Raw genomic sequence first — 23,043 nt, forward strand, 5'->3', positions numbered from 1 at the left:
CGTGTAGTTATGACCTCTATCCCAAAAGCTACCTGCTTCTCCTGTTCCTGTAAGACTTATGACTGGTGATTCAAAACCAAGTTAACTTCTTCATTCAGCATTTTCGAAAGAGGGCATTTAGCTTCTTGGTCACGGCTGTGCCTTAAATCTAACCTGTCTGCCCATGGGTTGATGTGTCCTTAAAAGAATGATTAGCATTTTGAGCTGTGACAAAAATTTGCATGGTGATTTTGATCCTATTTTTGGTGAAACCGATGGGTGCTTTTTGGAAAACGTGCAGAAAATTGCTATGCTAATTGAGATAAATCAATCCGTGATGCATATTGCTCGCTTCTGGCTTCTGATGCTGTTTTGCCTGCACATTGCCCTTTAATATTTCAGTCTGGAGTAGCACTTTGGAAGCTGATTCAGCTGTAGCCCTTCTAAAATAGTTTCCCTGTTGTATCGTGCCTACGTCAAAGGCAGAGTTGAAGAATAAACTGTTCTTTGCACCAATTGATGGCTTGGCATGAAAACTGAAAGGGCTTTGAATCTTTTAATTTTGGGATTCCTGGAGAAACTTTGGAATTAAACTTCTGCTGTTGTGTGGGAAATGAGAATTGCTGTGTACTGTACCTTGACTGTTAAGCAGTCTAGCGGTTTTCAAGGTAAAGGAGACAACTAAATCAGAGTGTTCAATTCTGGGTTTCACGTACAAGGAAAGACCTGTTGGTGTGGAGTCAGGGAATGTGATATGTCAAATCAGGGGGTTCACGTAAAGAGCACATCAGTACTGTTTGCTTGGGTTGGCATAACAGATTTGCCATACCCCTCTATCATTCCTACATAACCATTTTTAAGTTGGAGTAAGTTTATGTGGTCATTAGATTAGGAAGGTCCCTTGGTCCTAACCTGTAGCCTGTGTGGAAGTGATCTGACCACACAGCTCCCCAGCTGTAGGTCTGGGGAAGGACCAATGGGGCCGGTCCTCTCAAGTGTGGGCTTTCAGCATGAACTGCTGTAGAACCACAGGAAACTTTTATTGCTGGATAAAGAAAAAATGCTGCAGTTTCATATCCTGCAATCCAGGTAGCTTTTACTTGCTGAGTTGTGAGATGAGGCTGTGGGATTTCTTCTGAGGAGGCTCTGCCTAGGTGAACAACAGCTCTTCACTGGGGTATAGCGGTGACGGAGATCCACAGAGGTAAAGGTTGCTTGTTCCAGAACATTCTACATAACTGAATGAAGATGTAGGTATCTTCTGCAGGGTAGATGATGAACGCATCTTTTGTAAGGGCAGATCCAACTATGGTCTTGCTCAGCTAGCAATCCTATAATACTACTTCATGTGGGCTTGAGCCTAGTTGGATAGACTAGGAGGGCTGTTGGGTAACTGATGAGGATGTCTTTCTGTTAATTTACTAAATATCTGTTGTAGCTGTAGAGCATGCAGCAAGTTGTTTGATCGGTCCTTCATCACAAATCATGCTGCTGATACTTGTGCATAAGGATAGGAAGCTCTGCCTGATCTTGCTGCCATGCTTGCTTGCCTCCCTCCTGCATTCTCATCCTCATACAGCAATCTCAGTCACACCTTGGGCAACACAGTTTGTGGATATGGGATTAGGTTAATGGACTAAAGTTTGGTCTCTGTGTGCATCTACTAGATAAATGATGCGCAAATGGAAATCAGACTCTCTGAAAAGAAGTGGAAAGATAGACGCTTTTTCCATTGGAATTTACCTCAAACAGGCCAGAGCTTTAGAGGACGTTTATCTTTCTCCTCAAGGCAGAACAAGCCTCAGCTCCACAGCTGTAAGCAGGCCAAAGACCCACTACACAGATCTGTGAGCCTTTATAATGGGAAGAAAAACATTTTCAATTAAGCTTGAACAAGTTCTCCTGTTACTGTCTTAAGTTCTGTTATCACATAATGTACCATACGGCATGTAATTACACATTAGGGAATATTTCTAAAGGCACAGATGGCTGTTAGAAAACAGGCACACGAGTTTCTATGACTTCGTGAAGAGTGTGAACTTCAATCTATCAACTGCAGCACAGTAATTTCTTTGGTGTGTGGCCATAAGTGAACAGTAGCTGACATGGTCGTGGCTTGTTGGTGTCTCCTTACCCCAGGGGGCTCTTTGCCTTGGAGCGTTTCCCTGCGAGCACCATGGACATGGTGTATTTTCTTTAGTGCGAGCCATGACATAGACTGCTGAAATGCCTGACACGGGCAGGAGTTGTTTTATTACTGCTGTCCCTGTCAAATACGCCTCTGTTTTGGTAATTAGTCTGGCGTAACAGACTGTGCGCATCTTAAAAGCCAGCATATTTTGACTCTTGGCTCTCACATGAGGCAATCTCTGTAAATCAGCTCTTTTGGTAGACTCCTCTGTTGTTGAATGCTAGCAGTAGTAGAAGCAGTTTGCTGTACTTGTATTTATTTTGGGCTCTCCGCCTTTCCCCAGCAGCCACGAGCGGTCAAACCCTTTCTTTATCTGTCGTGAGAGATTGGAGGCCTAAAGCTATAGTTTTGTGCAGCATCAGGAAGTTGTTCTGCATGAGGTACAAGGAGCGTGAATAATCTTTCTGGCATGTGCTCCAGCCACGGTAGCAGCTCTGTGCTGCACCAGACAGGGACTCAGCCTGCCGTGCTGCTGCCGGCACTGGTGCCGTCCCCATGGACAAACACCCGACTTGCAACACTAGTAGGGACACCTGTACAAAGCTGATTTACTCTTCCACCCTTACCTGAAGAAGGGGAGCAAACATCCTCTAAGATTTTAAAAATACCTTTGGAAATGAGCTCTCAGAATGAGTCACAGCAATCAAAGCTTGTAATTTAATTTGCCAAAGCCAGTGGTGGGGGAGGCGGTGGCTTTTGCAAATTTGGCCCAGGCAGTTCTCATCGCAAGGCTGGTTTTCACATTGGGCAGGCAGATGAGCGGGAGGACTGGCATGGAAAGGTAGCAGCCTTGGGGAGTGTTTTAAGCTGTTCTGAGATAGAACTGGGAGGTGGTAACTGTGTCAAAATTATTTGGGGGAAATGAGCAATGCAGATGTTGGCTTCTGTATGAAACCCTTGCTCTCAAACTTGCAAAATTCAATCTGGGCCCTGTTGTTATGGAAATAATATTTTTGCTGTGATCAAGTTACCCAGACTGTGGTGCAGGGCAGCTTTCCTGTGGCCAGTACCCACGCCACTGACGTCATCATTGTGCAGGCAGTATGATTTCTCCAAGGAAGAAAATGGGGTTAGAGCTTAGAGTGTTGTGCTAAAATTATGCCACTAGTTATTAGCGTTTTATTTCTCAAAAAATCCCACAACTGCCCATCACCGTGCCTTCTACCACTGCTTCTGCCAAAGGCCCCACCACAGCTGGCACAGTGCAGTGAAGTGGGGTTTGCTGGGAAGAGTTTGTCCTGCAAGTCTTTAAGTGTCCTCCACCACCTTGAAAGGAAATAGCGGGCACTATTTCTTTCCTTACCTTTTCTTCTGTGCCCAGCTGTAGGACATATTAGTGAAAGGAAATAAAGGCATCTGTAATAAGACAACTAGTGGTAAACATGCCTTGTAACATAAAACCCTACCTCAAAATTACGTGTTTCTAGCAGGGTACATGTGGGCAGTGTAGGGATGCGCAGGCTGGAGGAGGCTGATGAGCACTGTCAGAGCTGGCAGATGCTTACCTCTGGGAATGAGTAACACAATGGGAAATGGATGGTGGATGCTCTTCTGCTTGGCACGTTTCTCTGGGAAAACGTAGTGCTTTGAGGTGTAAATCTGATTTTCAAGTTGTTTGTTTTATCTAAAATCATGACTCTCATTCCTGGATGAGGTTAACGAGGCTTTAAGAGGACAGTGTCACCAGTGAAATACCTTTCCTTGTGGATGAGGGAAGACAAAGAAATGACAAACAATGACAGCAAGATGCCTGCTGGCTCTGGAGTCAGCAATGCTGGGGTCTGTTAGGACTAACTCCTGTTGGGTCGCAGATCATAGTTCTTTCTGCAGGAAGCCTAAGGGGAAATACAGCTTCCCCTTCACACACCTTCCTCTTCTCCTGCCTTCAGTGGGATTCTCTGCAATGGCCCTCGGGCTTTAGATGAATGCATTCACGTGGTTAGCTTTCCAGAAGTGGAGTGTATATGAAGAATACATCACTTCAGTGAACTCAGACTCACCAGCTGAACATGCTTTCATACAAGCACTAATAGAACAGCACTATCTGTTAATAGAAGAGGAAAATCTGTTTTCTTTCTCCTTCTTACATATAAGATTTCCACCTAATCAACAGCTGTAACGTCCGCAAATTTTCAGAGCCTTCTGGCTTAGATATTTGGGATATAACATCACTTTTGAAATATTAGTCTTTGGTTCTGTGCATACTAAACAGGTTACATCTAAAAGACTTCCATCTGGGGGAAACGGGAGGCGATGTACCAATAATAACCCAGCTGCAAACCTCAAATTCTCTGTCCTGTACATATACCCAAAAAGGCAGAGAACAGAAATTTGAGTGCATCTGTAAGTAATAAAATGTTTCCTCCCATATGTCAGTTACTCATTGCTCTTCCATCTGAGTTTCAAACAGCCACGACAGCCATGGCAGACATTACTTCTTCACTGTTCCTCACACCAGCTTTCTTGGCTTCATCCACATGGCATAAGTCTTTAATGTCTTACTCCTAAATCATTGCCACGTAATGCGAGGACTGACGGTAGCAGCAGCACTGGAAAAGGGAATGGCTATTACACAGCGCTTAGTATTTCTTTTTTAAATGAAGTGCACCATCCTTTCCCAACCCTCCTATTGTCTGAAGATTGTTTTCAAGTTTTTACTGTTGTATTTTTGATGAATGATTTCTGGCTTTTGTGAGGTGATGAGTCAGAAAAAAGGGTTTTTTACTTTGTTTCCTCTCATTTAGTGCCAGAATGAGAGCTTTTTTTATTAAATATATTCTGGATCATCTAAATGTGTTAAATTACAAATCATTAAAAATGTAAGCTTTAGTAAAATAAAGACTTTGAGATTTCATATTCAACATGTAACTGGTATGAGAATATCTTTTATCTAGTACTTAATGGGTGCTAATCTGCACTACATCCATGAGATTTGGATTTAGGCCAGCATAGTCAATATCCAGACAGGAATCAGTGATCGTTAGCATGTAGCATGTGCAGTATTTAGGTCACAGGATTTTGCAGCATTATATTCTTGGAATAAAAATGTAAGTGGGATAACAAGGATGGACGAGAATGCAATCTCTGTCAAGAGGTAACGAGCAGTTTTTGTGGCTTCAGGGCCAGATTAAAGGACTGATAACAGAGACATCTTTGCCTGGTGTTCCTGCTGTTTTAATAGATCTGAAAATAAGGCTGTTACATAAAAGTGACATGAGGGCCCTCATTTCAATTGTTAGCCATAGGAAATAGTCCCTTAAATATTTGGCCTTCATGGTAACTGAAAATAGTTACGGATTTAGAATTTGCAAACTTTTTTATTTTTCATCCTAAGGATATTAAAGTGCTAGTACAGACCTTTCTCTGTGCAAGCCTACTGACAACAGACTTGTTTTTCCAACTTATCTTTTGTGAACACCCTGGAAGTAGTCCACGGGCCCCCATGGATTCCCAGCTGACAAGTGAGGAAACATTTCTAGAGCAAATATTAAACCAAATTTATTTTCACATAGCATAAAATTGCAAAGCATAGCTTCAGTGCTCGATACTCACTTAAGCACCGTGAAGTATTCTTTTACTTTCATTAACTGTTTCTCATTTTTCTAAGCTTAATCTTCACAGAATTATTTTTAACAGCTGTGCATTTTTTGTTAACTGGTTGGGCTTTTCTTTTTATTCTTAACCTTAAGGCAGTTTTCACTGCAAGCAGACTAAGGCAGCTACGTGCTTCTGAGTGTCTGGGAAAAGAGGTGCAAGCTGTGGATGTTGAGGGGGTGCCCCTACCCCCAGTCTACTAGCCAGCTTGCAAAGAGAGACTGTTCAGGGACAGTGCAGTGCATTTGTTTGTGCAAATGCCTGGGACTTTTAAGCCAGGGTATGCTTCTTGTGCCTCTGGTTTGACAGGGCGCTCATGTCCTGCCCAAGTTCCACTAAAGGAGAATTGTTTGTACTGGGAGCGAGCTGAAGCAAGCGGCTGCAGCCAGAGACACTGCAGAGCATCTTCCTTGGATGGAGCCTGATGTCTGATCTGAATGTGTCTGGGGTTCACTGCACCATATGTTTCTCCCCATAGTAAATATTGTACTGGATTTATAAGACTGTGGGGAATAGTTTTCTCATTCTGATGGAGTTGTGCCATCCACAATACTAGATATTAGATAATGTTTCACATTGTATCCTTTGCATCCCCAGAATAAAATACAATGGGTGCTCAAATTGCTGCTGAAAACCACCCAGGCTTTTCTTCCATTTCTGTTCCTGTTTTCAGCTGGTTTAAATCTTGAGAACATCTCAGCATAGCTAGAAATGAAAGCTTTTGGCAGCTGAAAAGCTATAATTCATTGAAAGAAAGGGAGTGAATATGATGGTGGGGAGCCTGGCTGACCAAGGCTTGCAGCTTGGGCTGGATTGGGTTAGCTGCTCAGCTGTCTTGCGAAAACTGAACCTTTAGAGGAACTGTCAGGGATCATTTCTGTCTTCTCTGACTCCTGTGAGGCTGGAAAGAGCAAAAATCAGGGTTATTTGTTTTGGAGGGGGGATGGTTGTTTCGAGTTTCTGCCTTTTGAATTTTATCGAGTTTGCTTCTGATATAGACAGAAGTAGGAAACGGCCTAGGGAATAAACTGATTGGTAAGTTCATATTTTTATTCAGCACTAAAAATTCTGAGCACGGATATGTGACGCTTCTGTTCTCATGCAGACTAATTTTCATTCACTAACATTTGCAAACTCAGGCTGTTTCTCAGCTGTTGCCAAATGCTACTGGCAATTCCCATTGTTAGGAAATTTTTCCAGGTAGGTCTTGAAATTTTTTTCCCAGCATGGGTACTATTTACTACGTCTGATACCTTTTGAATATTGTATGTCTTTTCCATACTCATGGGCAGCCACCTGCAAAAATACGTTTTGTTTTTTCCTGCCTGATATTGAGAAGTGGTCTGTTTTGTACTACGATTGTGGCTGTAAGTAAAATGGGGCAAAGTGGCTTGGTCCTTTGTGGCAGCCTGATCAACAGCAGGATATTTGTCCCATGACAGGGAGTTGTTTTCCTATACGGAAACAGTCTCAGCTGCATCTTAATTACAATACCACCTATACACCTACCGAGGTACTTCAGGCCTTCCTTTGGAGACATCTTTTAAAGGAATTAAGTAATTTGATGGTGACCAGACATCATCTTGAATTTCTGCTTTGGACTGCAGCCAGTTCCAGGCAGACCGTGTGAACTAGCAGCAGTAGATGAGAGCAGGCCTTCTGTAAACCTATCTTAAAAACAGGACTTTTGTCCCCCCACATATCCCACAGGTAAAAGCTGCTGTAGCAGGAGTAGATTATGACTAAGTATAACGTTTTTTGTCTTCCTCTGTAGAAGAAAAACAGGGTAACACTGCTTTAGTTCAGAGCTGTTCCGAGAAGTGTTAGGTACCCCCAGTGCAGAAGTCTTGTACTCTGAAGTACTCCAATAATCACGATGGCCTTTCTGCTTTCCATGAGGAATCATTTTTTATTGTAGATCAAATTGAAGAGCAATGTTCTGCTGTGAAGAAGCGTAGAACAGGAATCCATTGTCAAAAACCTCTGAAAAAAGTCACAAATGTCTTCAACAATATTTTTTAGATCTCTGGGAAAAAAATTCACCTCTGAAAGTCAGATGTGGGTCTTTGCATACAGGAGTTAGCCCTTTCACAGTTTGGTTCCCCTTTAAGAAAGCTACAGTGAGTGTTCAGTGGAATAAAATGGGCAATCAATTCCATGCAGTAAAAAGTAAGGTGGAAACCCTTCAGCCTCAGAGCAGCAGATTTGGGTGCTTATAATGAGATACAGAACAGATGGATTTTGGTATAGCATTTTGGTATTTTGACTTAAAACTCCATTTGCAGCTGTCATACTTTTTTCAACAAGTCATGGCAAATGGGCATTCACAGAAATGCTGGTAAAAGTAATAGTAGTAATAGCAGCAGGTACCTTCTCAGTCGCCACAGGTACATGGCTCCTGTAAGGAAGTTCACGCTCTGCTGAGAAAGCACAAGCTGCTGTGGAGGAAGACAATTTCTAGTCTTTCAAAGCCTGAATTGTCAATCTAAAAGGATGACTGATAACTTGTTCTGTTATCAGCTCATTTTAGCAGAATCTCTTCAGTAGGGAAATACTTGCAGGCATAAAAATGTGGTGACAGTGACAAGAAGCCAACTTCTTAGTTTGTTGAAGCTATGGCTAAATTTTAGCAGAGATGCATTCATTTAGGAATTGGAGCATCTTGCCTGACCAGAATTTTGGAGGTGTGCTGTCTGATCCAGCTGGAAATGTCATAATCCTTAATCAACAGCACTGTCTTGGAAACATTTCTATTCTGTAGTCTCAGCTGTTCTAATCTGTGAAGAGTTTCATGAGGTTTGGCTCAATATACCTCTGAGGTGACTTTTGATTTGTGCTCTTGTTGCGTCCCATTTGAGATCAAATGACAGACGTCACGTGACAGCCTATAGATTTGTATATTTGAGATCTTGACAGAGCGCTTCAATCCTAGGATTTGCTTCTTTCTTGTTACAGAAGCTCTGCAGAGTATATTGCAAATCCTATTTATTCATTCATGCATTTAATGAGATGAAGTGTGATTTGAAGGGGGCTTTCTTCCTAAAGGTTGGGTGGTTTCTTAGTTTTCATTGTGCAGCCTTGGATTATTTTTTTTTTTTAATTCTTTAACATCTTAGAAAAAATGCATTGCATAAACTGAATGTATAAACTGTTCAGTGTGCCATCACCAACTTCAGAAATAGGAGCGAAGATTAAGAGACTACTGCACTAGAGAACTGGTATCTTTTTAACCATTCCCTCTTACCTGTTTTCCAGAGAGCGGATTTGACCTCTGATAAAGATTTATACCTTGACAACAGCTCTGTTGAAGAAGCATCAGGCGTCTATCCAATTGATGATGATGATTATTCTTCTGGGTCAGGTTCAGGTGAGACAACATGCCACAATTTGATTTTAAAAAGTGTAAGTAGTAATGCAATTATTTGAGAAAAAGCTGTGCAGTTTTGCTTTATAAGCTGGAGCTGATACTTTCAGTGAGTATCATGAGTGATTGGCTCTCTATTTACAGAGCACTGAGCACCCCTGCGGGCTGGGTTTTAAATATTAACTTTCTGCTCTTTTCTCTTACTCCTTAGTTGCATCATTTCACTGTGTTATTTTCTCTCTGCTGTGCCTCTGCTTTCCCTCTGGTTTCTATGCAAATCCCTCTGGAGTTTAGAAATAAAGATTAGAGAAGGCTTAGTTCTCCCATGGCATAATGCTAATTTAGCAGTCTGCAAGAAAACATAACAGCAGCAATCTTATTTTCTCTTATATGCATTCAGGTTCACGTAAACATGGTGCCCATTCCTTTTTTTGTTGGTGTTCTTTTAAATTTAGAAGTCTGGATACTGCCAAAAACATGACAGTTTTCTCTAAAGTAATTACATCCATATAGTGAATAAAGAAATTCTTAAACATAACATACTGAGTTCTCAGACTTAAACACTCATTAGAGGCATGTAGCTAGCTCATAATTTTTCAAAAAACTGTCAGTGAAACCTCATTAATCATTTCTCTTAGAAAGCCTCTTTGTGGAGTATCTTCTAGACTAGCTGGGAGGCTCCAGCCGTTAAAAGTTAAGTGCAGGATTTTATGGTAGCTCTGGAAGAGAAATTTCCTTATTGTTGTAAATATTTGCTGAGCCGTTGTGGAAATCCCTTTTATTTTCCAAGTGCGTTATTTATTTGTAATTGCATTTTTTGTAATCTGTCTTTTGATGTTAATACATACCTGTGGATTTTTAAAGGATGAGCCCTTCTTGTAGCACCTTGTCTTTGTTGCCTTGTAAGCCACAGCTGAGATTTTTTTGGATGGAATTTTGTTTTTCCTTTCTTTTGGTGATTCAAAGATATGTTAAAATGAAGTCTGCAGAGATCTGATTGTGCTGCCAGGCAAATCCAGATCATGGTCATTCGCACCTGGATGATACCCTGCATTTTGTGAGCCATTACTCCATAGCGGTAATTTGATGTTCCAGTGTGATCAGAGGCTTAACTGGACCTCCTTGCTGTAGACTTCTTTGAGGGGAAATTTAACATTTCATTTGGAAAAAAAAAAAAATAATTAACAAGTCAGTGATTTCATCCAGTTCCCAGGACTGTCTAAGGAAAATTCTGATGTCCAAGAAAATTGCCCTTTCAGTCAGTGTCCCTTTCTGTCATGTCTTCAGATGCTGGTGACTTTGTAAGCTTCAGGAAATGGGATAGGTTGACAATGAAGGGTGGTACAGAGAATGGTCTATTTTGGGTTTTTTTCCATTCCTCTGTAGAGTTTGGCTGTTTCTAATATGGATCATTCAAAATGCAGCCCTGCTTTTGAAGTGGAAAGGACTATATAAGAACTGGGTTCAGATTCTATTAACCCATCTCAGTAGTAAAAGTGGAGCCAGAAGGACAGAAACTACCCATAGACTTCACCAACAGTAACACCTTGGCTTTCTCTTCTCTTCTCTCTTTTCCTGTGCTCAGCCTTGAGCTATGGGTGGAAGATGGAGTGTATAACATGCACTTTTGCTACCTCTGGCAATCTCTGTTTCTTTTCTACAAGAAAACAGGAAAAGTGTCATTGTAGACTTAGACTAGCTGGATGCCCCTCCAGAGAGCTCATGTGACGGTACCATAATCTAATACTTTTGAACGAAGAACTCTAAGCTCAAATAATCTTCCGAGCAATCTGTGGGCCCAGTTTTATTCACTTAAGGAAAAATCTCAAGAGAGAAGCAAATTAGCATCCCCTCGACCCTACTGATCCTATACTTAGTGCTGTCTCTGTTTTATGAAGTAGAAAGTGTCCTGCAGATGTACCAATGATCAGTTTTCCTCATACTATGTTGAATGCGTCTCTCTTTACTTGATACACAGTCACGTAGTGTTCCTAGCAGGAAAAGCCTTCCCACTCAAGAGTGGTTTTCTTGCTGTGTAATTCTACTCCAAGCAAACAGATCCAAGATGACAACATGCTGACTCCTTTCTTTGGTATGAAAATTTTTAGCTGCCACTAGGCCTATGGAGATAGACAGGAATTGTCAGCACCACCATTAATGCCCTTGTAGGTCTGCAAGCAGCATTAACATGGACAAATGTCACTGTAAGCATGACACATTTCAAACTAGAAATTGGCTGAGGTCTCTTTGTAAGGTGATGGTGTTCTGCTTTTTTATTTTTCTTTCCCTTCATGGCCTCTTTAGTCTTCATGTACATTCAGCTACTGTTGTGCATTTGCCCAACTGTTCAGTCTGAATCAATTGATCAACAGTTTCCGAAGGAGCCATGCCTGCTTCCTGATTATCAACAGCAGAAAGTCCATTGCTTCCTTCTTGTAAACTCCAACTCTGAGGAGATGCCTCAGTATTTTTAGTGTTGGTGTTTGTATATAGCGTGATAATAAAAGCGTAGAAATAGTTTTCCTGCCTATGTACAACTTCAAATGCTTTTAACTACTGGTTCTTTTTCCTCTGGCGTAAAAGATCTTAACTAAGCCTTGGTCTTGCAGGTACCTGGAAGTAGCTGCTAAGCAGCATGACTACCCTTATGTTAAGGAAGGGTACCATCTCTGTCAGATTTATCTACATGTCCTTTGGAAAACTATCTGTTGGTTCTTGTGTCTTCTCTTGAGTTACTCATGGTAGACAAGTCTCTGTTTTATATATGTATAAAATCAGAATCTCATGCAAATTTTTAATTCCCCTTTTTCTCTTCCCTAACCTAATATTTCTCAGACAATAGCAGCTTGAATTGAGAAGGTTAGCTCAAGTTGAACTAGGTCTAGTCTGACATTGTGACTGGGAATTGTTCCTGGAGGAAAGTTATGGTGATGTGGCTGGGGCTTCTCCAAGAAACACAAGAGCAAATCTGCTTTGTTACTTGACCTAACGGGAAGCTGAAGTTATGCTCCAAGGCCAGGAGGCAGTTTAGGGGTCCAGTGGCAGTGTGGTGTGGGGTGAGAGGTGGTGGCTGGCCCAGGGTGGGGGGGCATGGTTCTGAGGGTGGGGGCATGTGTGCTCTCCCAGGGGCTGACACAGGTGCCACAGCTGACATTGGGTGCTCCTGGCCCCAGTGAACCCGGCAGGCACTCCAGATGGGGCGACATACCCTCCCGCAGTGTGCTTGCCCTCACAAGTTGCAGACAACACAGCAAGTATTTATCTTCCATTTCCTAAGGTCTCACTCATAAGTGCCTTTCACATTGGCTTGGAGCAAGAGCTGCTTCTGTCCACCTGCTACACCAGCCCCAAGCATGCTGCATGACACTGACTGCCTGGTTCAACAGGTCCTTTAACATAAAAGCCTACTGTGATACTGGTTGAAAGTATGTTTTTTGTTGTGCGGGACAGAATCTTACACTTCAGTATAGTTAGAACTCTTCCTCTTATTCTTTCTTCAAGTCTTATTGTTTTTTTTCCCCTCCTCAGATGAGAACTCTCAGATACACAACATCCTTGCACTGTCTCCATTTATTTCAGATGCAGTTCCCTGATAGGGCACTAGTATTATGTTTACAGTGTCATCTCTAGTTGATTAAGGGTTGCATTGGGGACTTTTCATGTGAATGGGGGTGAGATAAGCCAGCTAAAAATGTGTCATTCTGGTACATGTCACACAGATACTAGAAATGGAAGGTGTGAAAGAGATGGGGGAGGGGGTGTACCCACCTTATGACATTGACTAATGGTGGTAGCACTCCCAGAGTGCGATGTGCAACAGCAAACAAATGTGATGCCAAAAGATAGGGTGAAATTATTGGATTTGTTTGGTAGGAGGAGTTAATCACTGGCTGCTTTGCAAGTAAGAGTGCTAACTACTGTAGGCTTTTTGTAGTATACAGTAATTTAAGCTGGCACAGTCTTGATTTCCTGACAAGTCTTCTCAAGCACCAAGAGCGTGAAAGAGCATTTGTGTTCCTGTCATCCAAGGGGTAGCTAACAGACACATCACTGAGGGCTATGTTAGATATTGCTAATACTACATCACTATTTTGACCACTGTGAAGATAGCAGCTGGGCATCCTGAAGAAGCTGCAGTGGATAAAAGAGAGTGTGATGGTCAAGAGCTCTCAGCTCTTCATTACAGAGATGGCTATGGGTTTCATTACTGCAGGGTTTTGTGGTGCCCTCACTAAGAGGGCAGTATGTATTTGTAGAGGAACTCAAGGCATTTAATACCCAGCACCATCACCCAAGCTGGCCAAATCCAGAAGCCTTCTAAAGAGACAGTGATATTTTCAGGAGGAGGAAGTAAGCTTTTATACTCCAACCATTTCACAGTATTCCTCTTACAACCTAGTTGGAAGTTATGACACTCGCTAGGTTTTTTCTTTCCAATCCTATTTGGATTCAGGAAGGGGGGGGCGCAGAATCATAGAACATGATACTATGTAAAACGCTATTGCTACATTCTGGAGAGCATTAGAGAGGTTGCTTTTTACAGGTTCCTTTTTACAGTCCTATTTACAGGTAATTCTGAGAACACTGCTCTCTGTTTAGCAAGTGAAAAGCCTTCCCTTTGTTTAGACCTATTCCATGCCAAGCAGAGACCTGTCTAGATAAAGCTAATTAGAAAGCAGGAACCATGGGGATGTGTCTGAGCTGGTACCTGAGTCAGGCGTAAATGATAGGTGTTTTGGGGATTGTCAGGACTCCCCTGAGGCCGTATGGAAGAGGAGTTGGGTACCTTTGGTGCAACTAGCAACTAGTCCAGGAGTTAGGTTAGTCACCCATTTATTGAGAGACTGGAGATCTGCATCCTCCATAGCCAGAAAGGTTCAGACCTGTAACACTCAACTATTTTATTTGGCAGGCACAACTATTGCCTGAAGCAAGGATGGCATTTAAGGATTTGGAGGAGCAGTTGTGATTAAATGGGACTTATCATTTCATTAAAAAAAAAGTTATGTACTCTCAAAGTGTGTTTTTATCAGATCTCTAATCTGATCATCAATTTTAATTTCCTTGACTGTGAAAGTCTTGTGTAATTTGGAGGAACTTTGGAAGGTAAAGAAGGCTGAGTTATCCATTGGGCCCTTACTTCTGAAAGAAAACTCTTGAGGCAAAGCCAGAAAAATTTCCCTGTTGGATGCCTTTCCTCACCTCTGTTTTGAAGCAGGATGTTGTTTTTTTGATCTTCAAGTAGCATTTCAGGAAAATACCCGAGTCTTGTGAGGTCTTTATTCTGGAGGTTGCACCATAATTTTTGTATCTCTGAAGGTTTTTCCAGTATTATTCCGTGCCGGTAGCTTTAATGTAGTACTGCTTTTAATGATTCCAAATTTTATTTTCTACAGTACAGAAGTTGTTTTAGTTATTGTCTGTTAACACCCTTCCTTCCTATGCCAAATGGATATAAGTCTTAATCGTGAGTTCAAAACTTTGCTATTGCACTCGGATTTTCAGCCTGTTTTCTTTCTCTACAAAAATAAGATAAAAAGTCAGTTTGGAATGAGTGAGTCATACTATTCTGTTGAAAGATGATATATTTTTATTTGTTAGGAATTACTTTTATGCACGTTTGCTGGATTTATTACCCAATAGTTACTTGGATAACCACTGTTTGTAATGAGCAGAACACATTGAGATTCCTAAGGAGTGGTCCAAGAAGAGGTCCATTCTTTTCCTCCCTCAGGTCTTGTAATAATTTAGTTTCTTGTCTGTGTCATTTTCCTTCCAGTATCACTGAAGGATATTTATTAGGCATGCCCATTATCTTATTCTAAAGGAGCCTTCATATTCCAGCAGGGCTTTGAAAGTGGAGGAAATTAAATTTAAGGTCATCTTTAGGGAGTTTTCTGTCCTTTTACTCTTCATTTCAAAATAAAAGAGCTTCTGAATTATGTGGAGTTTAAAAACATGTGCATTCCTAGTGACTGGAACATAAAGTGATAGCAGTCTTCCTGTAGGTAGAAACTACTTGGTTTTTGAAGTTTAAGGGTTTAACAGATTTACTGTAGAGGAGAGATTTTGTTGTTGAAGCAGTGTGTTACAGGGACAAGCTGTTCAGTTCATGTAGTTTAAGTCAAATCAGGATCAAATAAATTTTTTTATTGTTTTATTTATTATATGTAATTAACTGGCAATCATTGAGCTATAGTTTTGGGCTCAATATCAGCAATACAGCAGATAACCACAGCACCAGCCACTTGCAAAATGGTAATATGCAACTACCAATTTCCAACCCCTGCTCTGTAATTAATCCCAACATGTGCCACATGCACACACAGACTTGTGTGTGCACACACATCCCTCTTGCAGGCCATGGGGTGTGCAAGCCCCCCTTGTCTGGGTGTGCAGGCAGGGGGTCCTGCTGTGGGAGATTGGGGTGCCCAGCCCCACGTGATCCTGGGGCCTCACTGCCTCCTGCCAGCCCGAGGAGGTGGCCCTGTGCCCATGGGGTGCAGGTCCCGGGGATGTCCCCGCGGAGAGCTGGAGGTGGCTGCTGGGGACACCCACAGGGTAGGGGGTGGCGCTGTCAAGCCCCAGCAGAGCCCTCGGTGCCACGGGCCACATCAGACAGGGTCACACCAGCCCTTACGGCTGCTTCGTCCACTCCAGGGTCTCTCCCCTGTTACAGGTGTTCATGTCTTTTTTCATACTTCATTTCAGGCTGGTTCCTTCTGTTTCAAAAATATCATGGTAATTTCCTGGTTACTGCTTAATCTGACTGATGGTCCCCTTTCCTCTTTCATGGGATCACTTAGGGCAAATATCCCCCTGGCAGTTTGGGGCACTCTGTCTGCACTTGCCTCTCTATCTTAGCTTGCATTGTCATCTAGGCCATTTGCCTAGGGTGGGCTGTGCAAGAACCCCGACTTCGGTGTCATAATAAAAAAAATATAATTGGTCTGGAAGAATTTCACAGGTCAATGAAATGTCATGGTTTTTTGTCTCCAGGTGCTGAAGAAGATGAGGATAATGCAGTGATAACAACGTCCAGAACACTTCCAAAGTTACCGACAGCTAGTGATGCATCTAGGGCTGAGACCACCACGGTGAAAATGCAGACCAAGGTGCCTGCACAAACAAAGGTGCGTGGCTGGAGAGCTACACCATTTACAATGGTTCCGCTGTACCCTGTTGGTGGCTTGATGTCAACTTTGTTTGATTTATATGGATTAAAAAGCCTCCACAAACTTTACTTAATGCTACTGCAGCCTGTTACATAACTACACAGCTGCTCAGTTTCGTTCCTATTGGAAAGTCTATGTAGCGATGTCAGAATTTCACATGAAAGGAGAAAGATGCAAAAAAGAGTATCTCGTGATACACAACACAGTTTCTCATAATACCTTTGGCTGTGAGCTGTACCTTTTTTTTCAATTCAAAAATTCTATGTGAAACTTCCATTCTCAAAGGAGAATGTTGTGTGGTTTGGCTGTTGTTTGAACACATGCCAGGTTCCATTTGCTATTTCAATATTTCCTTCTACCAAAGGTAATATTGTCTAAGTTACCCTCAGAGGTGTTCTGAATCTAACATACCCGACGTGTTAATTTCAGAATTGTTATTTCATTCAGAGGCCGTTCTGATAAACACAGGCAACATTTAACAGCTGTTTGCTAAATATACTTTTGGGGGTTTTAAACTTGTGGATAGCGTTTTTCATTCAGACATCGTGATGACAAATAGATCCAGTTACAATGTCTAGCTCAGCTTTCTGCAGTCAAAAAGCTTCCCATGTGTTGTGTTTTGTGGGTATTGTGGAGGGTGAACGTGGAGCCACAGCTTCGTGGGTGCCCGTGACGCGGCAGTGACTGTGCCAACTTGCGGTGCGCCCTGTCTGTAAGCGATGCTCTGTTTTCCCTTTTGTGCCACAGTCACCTGAAGAAATCGATAAAGAGGAAAGGCCTGAGACGGATGCCAAGAAAAAGAGCGATGAGCCAGGGGATGACACCGATGTGTTCACCGAGAAGCATTCAGAAAATCTCTTCCAGAGAACAGAAGTTCTGGCAGGTGAGGCATCATTTGCCAAGGTCCGTCTTGCCAGAAATACCACAGAAAACAGACGGGATCCGTATCAAATAATGCAAACTCACTCAACATCTGTGTTTTCCTGATAGATTCTTAAACACATTCATGGGGGTAGCCAGTGGTTGATTTGATGAGAGTAAGATGGGCATCTTCTGCAGTTATTTAATAGTGAAGTCTTGCTAATTGATTTGGCACCCACAAGTTGAATACTCCCTGCTGAATATCTGGAGGTTCCACAGCTCAGAAAGGGAGTCGCAATTTGGATTGATGCTTGCAGTGCAGAAATGTATTTCTCATCCACACTCCTAAGAGCAAATTGCTGTCTGGTCTGTCTGGTGCAGATGGACACTGCCTGGGAGGAGCTCGTGGCGAGGGTGGGTGGATAGAGAGGGATGGATGAGTGCTGTCCTTGGGATACAGAGTGTCAGCTTCCATGCGTAACCCAGGGAGGCACAGGCTGGCCACCAGTGTTTTCCTGTTGCTTTCCTACATCTGAGGCTTTTTTGGCGTAAGAACAGTGTTTACAGGCATACTTTCCCCCCATGTCCTCAGAAGGGGTGTTGGAAGCTATGAAGGTCACACAGTTTTGGACCACATCTTCCTCTGAGCACCACAATGTGAAATAGCCCTAATGTCCACATCAGAGCAAGCATGCAAGTTTGCTCTTGAAGTCTAGTTGGAATCGATACTTTCTACACACTCGCGAGTGCATGATGAATGTAATGCCTCTGTTCCTACAGCTCCATGAAGTGTTGTCTCCTACTGCTCATCAATAGGAAATTCATTTCAGTCTAGAGGTAGAGTGAAAACTGATAGAGAAAAGGGAAAACCCATTTCTTAGCTAGTGTAACAAAACAGTTCTTTTAAGACTGAAAATGTTAACTGTTGAAAAATTAGTTTGGAAGAAACTTAAATGTCATAATTATAAATGAAGACAACTTTATGTTTTGACAGTATGGGTTGCTACCTTAATTGAGGTTTTGGAAAATTTTTAATAACTTTTTTAGAACTGTGGGTTGTTGGATCACTCACTTGTAGGTGGAATGTCCTTTTCAAACGATTGCCTTCATAAACACAAACAGGCTTTCTGAGAATGTATTTCGGGATACTAATAATCAAGACAGTTGCATAATGGGAGCCCTTTTCTGTAATTTGAAAGTAATGGCAAACTCATTGTGGGCGATGAGAAACAAACATGGTGCTAAACTTGTTTTTCCGGCATATTGTGAATCTCTGTTTCTTTGATTACAGCTGTTATTGCTGGCGGAGTTATTGGTTTTCTTTTCGCAATCTTCCTTATCCTGCTGCTGGTATATCGCATGAGAAAGAAGGATGAAGGCAGTTACGACCTTGGTGAACGTAAACCATCCTGTGCTGCCTATCAAAAGGCACCTACTAAGGAGTTTTATGCATAAAATTCCTATTTAGTGTCTCTATTTATGAGATCACTGAACTTTTTTAAATAAAGCTTTTGCATAGAATAATGAAGATCTTTTTTTTTTTTTTTTCATTAAAGAGCCATTATGGCACCTTTATGATAAAATCCCATTGTATTTAAAACTTTTCATGTATTCCTTTAAAAATGTAAAATTAAAACTTAACATTTGCAGTGTTCTGTGAATAACAGTGGCAAAGCATTATTTTATAAAACCATTGATGTTCACTGAATCATTTTTAAAACTTTATGCATAAATATAAAATAATTAAAATGATTGTTTTATCCTATGGTTCAATGAAAGTTGTTTAATTTTTGTCGGCATGTCTCAGATTGATCTTACAAGTTAGTTTTTATTTCATTAATTTATCTGTTTCCAAAAAATGCCTTTTTGTAGTTGTCATGGTGCAATTTGTCTTCAGATATTTCAGATAACAGTAACTTTTAGTGTAAATGTAATTTTTCAGCTATGTAAACTTTAACCTCCACTTTGTATAAATTTAAGTGTCAGAATATCAGTTTTACACTTTGCATTGTTTCTCAGCGAACCTGTAGCTTCAGTGAGATTTGTAACAGCAAATTAATGTGTAAAATTGGATTGTTACTACAAACTGTATAGTCGTATTCTTACTAAACAAATCTCCTGTAAGGAAGATTTGGAGTAAGCTACTGACAAACCTAAGCAAACCCAAAGACTCTAACAGTATTTTGAGAAGTTGCTGCAGATTTCTATGGCCACTGTGTTTGTTAATTATTTGCAATTTGAAGGTACAAGTAGGGGTTTAAATTTTTGTTCTTTAAAGATGCATTTAAGTTGTAAACGTCTTTTAAAGCCTTTGAAGTGCCTATGATTACATGTAACTCGTCGCAGACTGGTGTTAATGAGTATATAACAGTAAAGAAAATGTCGGTATTTTATAAGCACAGACAATTCTAATGGTAACTTTTGTAGACTTACATGGATAGACATAATTGTAATTTGGGAACATAAACACTACTGAATAAATCATGTGGCCTAATACTGAGAATTCCATTGTGATATACTTTTATACGCTTTTCATTTTATGTCTACTTGCTTATGTTTTAACGTCACAGAGTACATCTAGATCTTAAAAATCCAGACCAAAAAAAAGGCTGTTGATCAGGCTGATCCTCAGACCAGATTTATTGCTGAGAAAAGTGGGAATGTTTAAGTCTTGCATCTGGTGTATGAGTTATGAGTCATTCGACCTTTGCATTATATTTAATGGCAGTATCGACACAGACCTGTCCTTCCTGCAAATGTTGTTTTCCATACTGTAAAATTCAAAGGAGTACCCGGTTTCATTTATTGTGTATATCAGTTTTTGATTTATTGTTCTGGTTTGTTTTTTCCCTGGCCTTTTGGAGGATTTTGGTTTATTCTGCTCGGACTCCAGCAGAAGAGTTGAGACAAGTGGAATATCTTCATAAGAGAAGAAAGAAATATTCCAAGTAGAAGAGGAAAGGCTCTGTTGCTTAGACCGCAGATAAGTGTTGAATAGAGGAGCACGTGGAGAAGACGATAGTCTGCCTCCTTATATTATGCTTTGTAACAGACAAGTGGCTTCGTCTTCTGCTCTGTTAACCTCCTAATTTTTTTTGAGATTTCCAGAATATAGGTGTTCAGGATGTCAAGCTGAACTGCTTCTCAGAAATAGCAATGTATTGTAAATAAGATTGGGTAGCCCTTCAGATAAGAGTTGCGTAACTTGTATTTGTTGCTGTCCCAAGTTCAGTGGTCATTTAGGAACAAACGAACGCTATCCTGTGCTAAAATATTTAATATATTGCTTTTTAAATTACTTATACTTACTGGCAAGTTTTTCAAAGCCATACAAGTTCAACAAGTAAAAACAGGGTAAGAATTTAACAGGTATATCTTATTGTGCAATATTTAGTGAAAATCAATTAGTAAAATAACTGCTTGAAATAACTGTGCCAAGAAAAGAAAATTTCTGGCAAATGCTGTGCCACTGCTGTAAAATAAAGCATTTGTTAAAGTGCCAAAATAAAGTCTACCATGCCTAAACTAATACTTTATTTGTATAGTCTGACATCCAGTTTTTTGAAGCCCACTTTGCTTAAGGTAGTAGATCTGAATTTTATTTAAGGGTGCAATGAATACCGCTGTAAGTATAGCTATAAATATTAAACACCAGGTAAATTGTCGTCTCCTTTACCATAAGCAAACTGATATTAAGAAGCTGTTTTCTTTTTATTTATAAATGTTAGACTCTGCCTGTATCCCTAATGCACAGGACACTTCATCCAACATAGCCATCTGTTGTACTTATGCAGACTACCAAATATTATGCTTGTCGGGTTCCTCCTGCATCTGCTTACAAGCAGAAGCAATGGTAAAGTTTCAGCTCTATTTCACCACTCGCCTTTTCTTCCCCTACACATCCATTATCCGCTCAGTTATATCCAGAAAAGAGGTTTAATGCTTCAGCTATGTACACGGCCTTAAAGTATTGCAGTCCTCCCACCCTCCCTAACAAAAACTCAAAACTTCTTTAACACGCACTAGTAGCATTTATCATCTCGCGATCTCTTTGCTGTTCACTTTTCAGTGCCAAACCATACTGTTAGGGAAAAATTCTGACTGAGCTATCATCTTGATTATAAACATCAGTTCAGTTTTCATTGGTCTAAAAACCAGGCTTATGCAGACACCCAGCTTCCAGCAACGTTTTTCAGAAGAAATGGGCAGCTGAATGCACGTCTCTTACACTGAGCCTTCCTAGCACAAGTTGGTCCTCAGTTTTGCTTCCCTTTTGTTCTCCCCTTCCTGGATGTGTTTCTAGCAATACTCTGGCTACTCATGGATGTTGCTGGGCAGCTGGGAGTCCCGGTGCCAGGCTGTGGATGCTGTGCCACATGCCTGCAGCTAGCAGCGGCATCTGTACCTCTGGGATGGCTTTTCCTAAAGACCCTTGGCTCGTCTCCCCTGGAGCTGCTGTAGCAGCTCTGAAATTCCTCAGCAACCTGATCCGGCACCTCCTTGAGATTGATAGGCTCTAGTGTTTATCAAAATGCCATTTTGCTTTGATTTACTCTGGGTTATAAATGGTTACTTCCTCCTAGATTCTTTGTAAATGAAGCCTGATGCAAGTAACGTAAAGCTTATGTTAGAAGTTGTCTCTTGCCTTTGCTTTGTTCATGGAAAAATAACTTCAGAAGCTGAGTTCCTTGTTCCTCTGCTTGCCAGCTTTAAAAGTGAATTGTAGCTCATGTTTACAGGCTGCATTGCTAGGTTTTTCTTCACTTTGAGCATTGCACTTCATTGAAATAGGATAAATTAAAACCAAAATTGTCCTCTTGTATCTTCTAACAAGAGAATAACATATTTGTGACTTTGGCTAGTTGTTGGTTTGGTTTTTTTCCCCCCTTGGAGCTGTGTACTGAAATGATGGTGGAGTACAGTCTTAAATGATAGATGCCATTTTTAAGCAGCATATGGAATACAGGAAACTTTTAAGGAAAGAAGTATCCAGATGAACATTAAACAAAAACTATTAGTGTGAGGGAAAAGATGATAGCATGCTTAGTTCAAGTAGCGTTCTTTGTTCAAGTAAGCAAACAAGGAGAAGGCGAAGAGAAATCTGAGGGGGAAGAGATCTCTTAGGAAACTATTCTTACAGATAGAAATAATACAGCAAGTTTTTGTAAACTTGCAGTCAGTTGTAAATGTTGCTTAGACCTTGCTTAATCAGACTGGCATAATTTCCTTTAAGGAATTTGCAATATTATTGCCCATTTTTAACAAGCTTTAATAATTAGTTTTGTTACATTTAAGCTTTTGCTTGTGTATGACAGAGCTCTGAACCTTGGTCTGAAAACTCCATGCTGTGAACTTTTAGAGCATTGCCTTTCCAAAACTTTCTTCAGGTTGAGGAAGGATGACTTTGCTGTACAGTTTTTCTTAGAAAAGATATAGCAAGTATCCCCCTCCCTGGCACATCTTTTGGTCCTGGGATGGTCCCGTGGCTGGAGCAGAAGAGCGGTTTTGCTAAGGAACTGGAGCGGGAGAGGGGGATGCCGACATGTGCATTTCATTTCCTCCTGCCTCTTGGGCTGACCAAGCGCTGGGTTCAGCTGTGTGGGTGGGAGCGGAGGAGTTGTAACCCAACCCTGCCAGTGGAAAAGATGCTTTGCTGACATTTCTTCCCCTGTGAAGTAAAGTAAGTTGTATATTTTTTGCTTTGAAAACAAACAAATGATAAAACTTAAGCTCTCTAGAGCTAGAAATGGAAATGTGGGCTCCTGACCTGACTGCTGCGAACCAATTTCACACGTGCATCGGATGTACAGAGTGGCTGCTTGCGTGGGTGGAGTTCTGAAAAACCCTCTGTGTGTTTGCAGTATCCGAGCTTTTTCTAG

General features: G+C 41.2%; 1 protein-coding gene across 1 annotated transcript in view; it reads left to right on the plus strand.

The window, feature by feature from the left end:
* The window catches only part of SDC2 (syndecan 2), a 59,268-nt gene extending 39,601 nt beyond the window's left edge, over positions 1-19,667 (plus strand). Inside the window, exons 2-5 of the mRNA XM_075085455.1 lie at positions 9,020-9,131; positions 16,128-16,261; positions 17,051-17,186; positions 18,456-19,667. Of these exons, the coding sequence (XP_074941556.1) occupies positions 9,020-9,131; positions 16,128-16,261; positions 17,051-17,186; positions 18,456-18,619 (546 nt within the window). The 3' untranslated portion in view covers positions 18,620-19,667. The remainder of the gene's footprint in view (positions 1-9,019; positions 9,132-16,127; positions 16,262-17,050; positions 17,187-18,455) is intronic.
* Positions 19,668-23,043: the final 3,376 nt, after the last annotated feature.

This window comes from Phalacrocorax aristotelis, chromosome 2 (genome assembly GCF_949628215.1).
Source record: "Phalacrocorax aristotelis chromosome 2, bGulAri2.1, whole genome shotgun sequence".
In the NCBI taxonomy this organism is placed as follows: domain Eukaryota; kingdom Metazoa; phylum Chordata; class Aves; order Suliformes; family Phalacrocoracidae; genus Phalacrocorax; species Phalacrocorax aristotelis.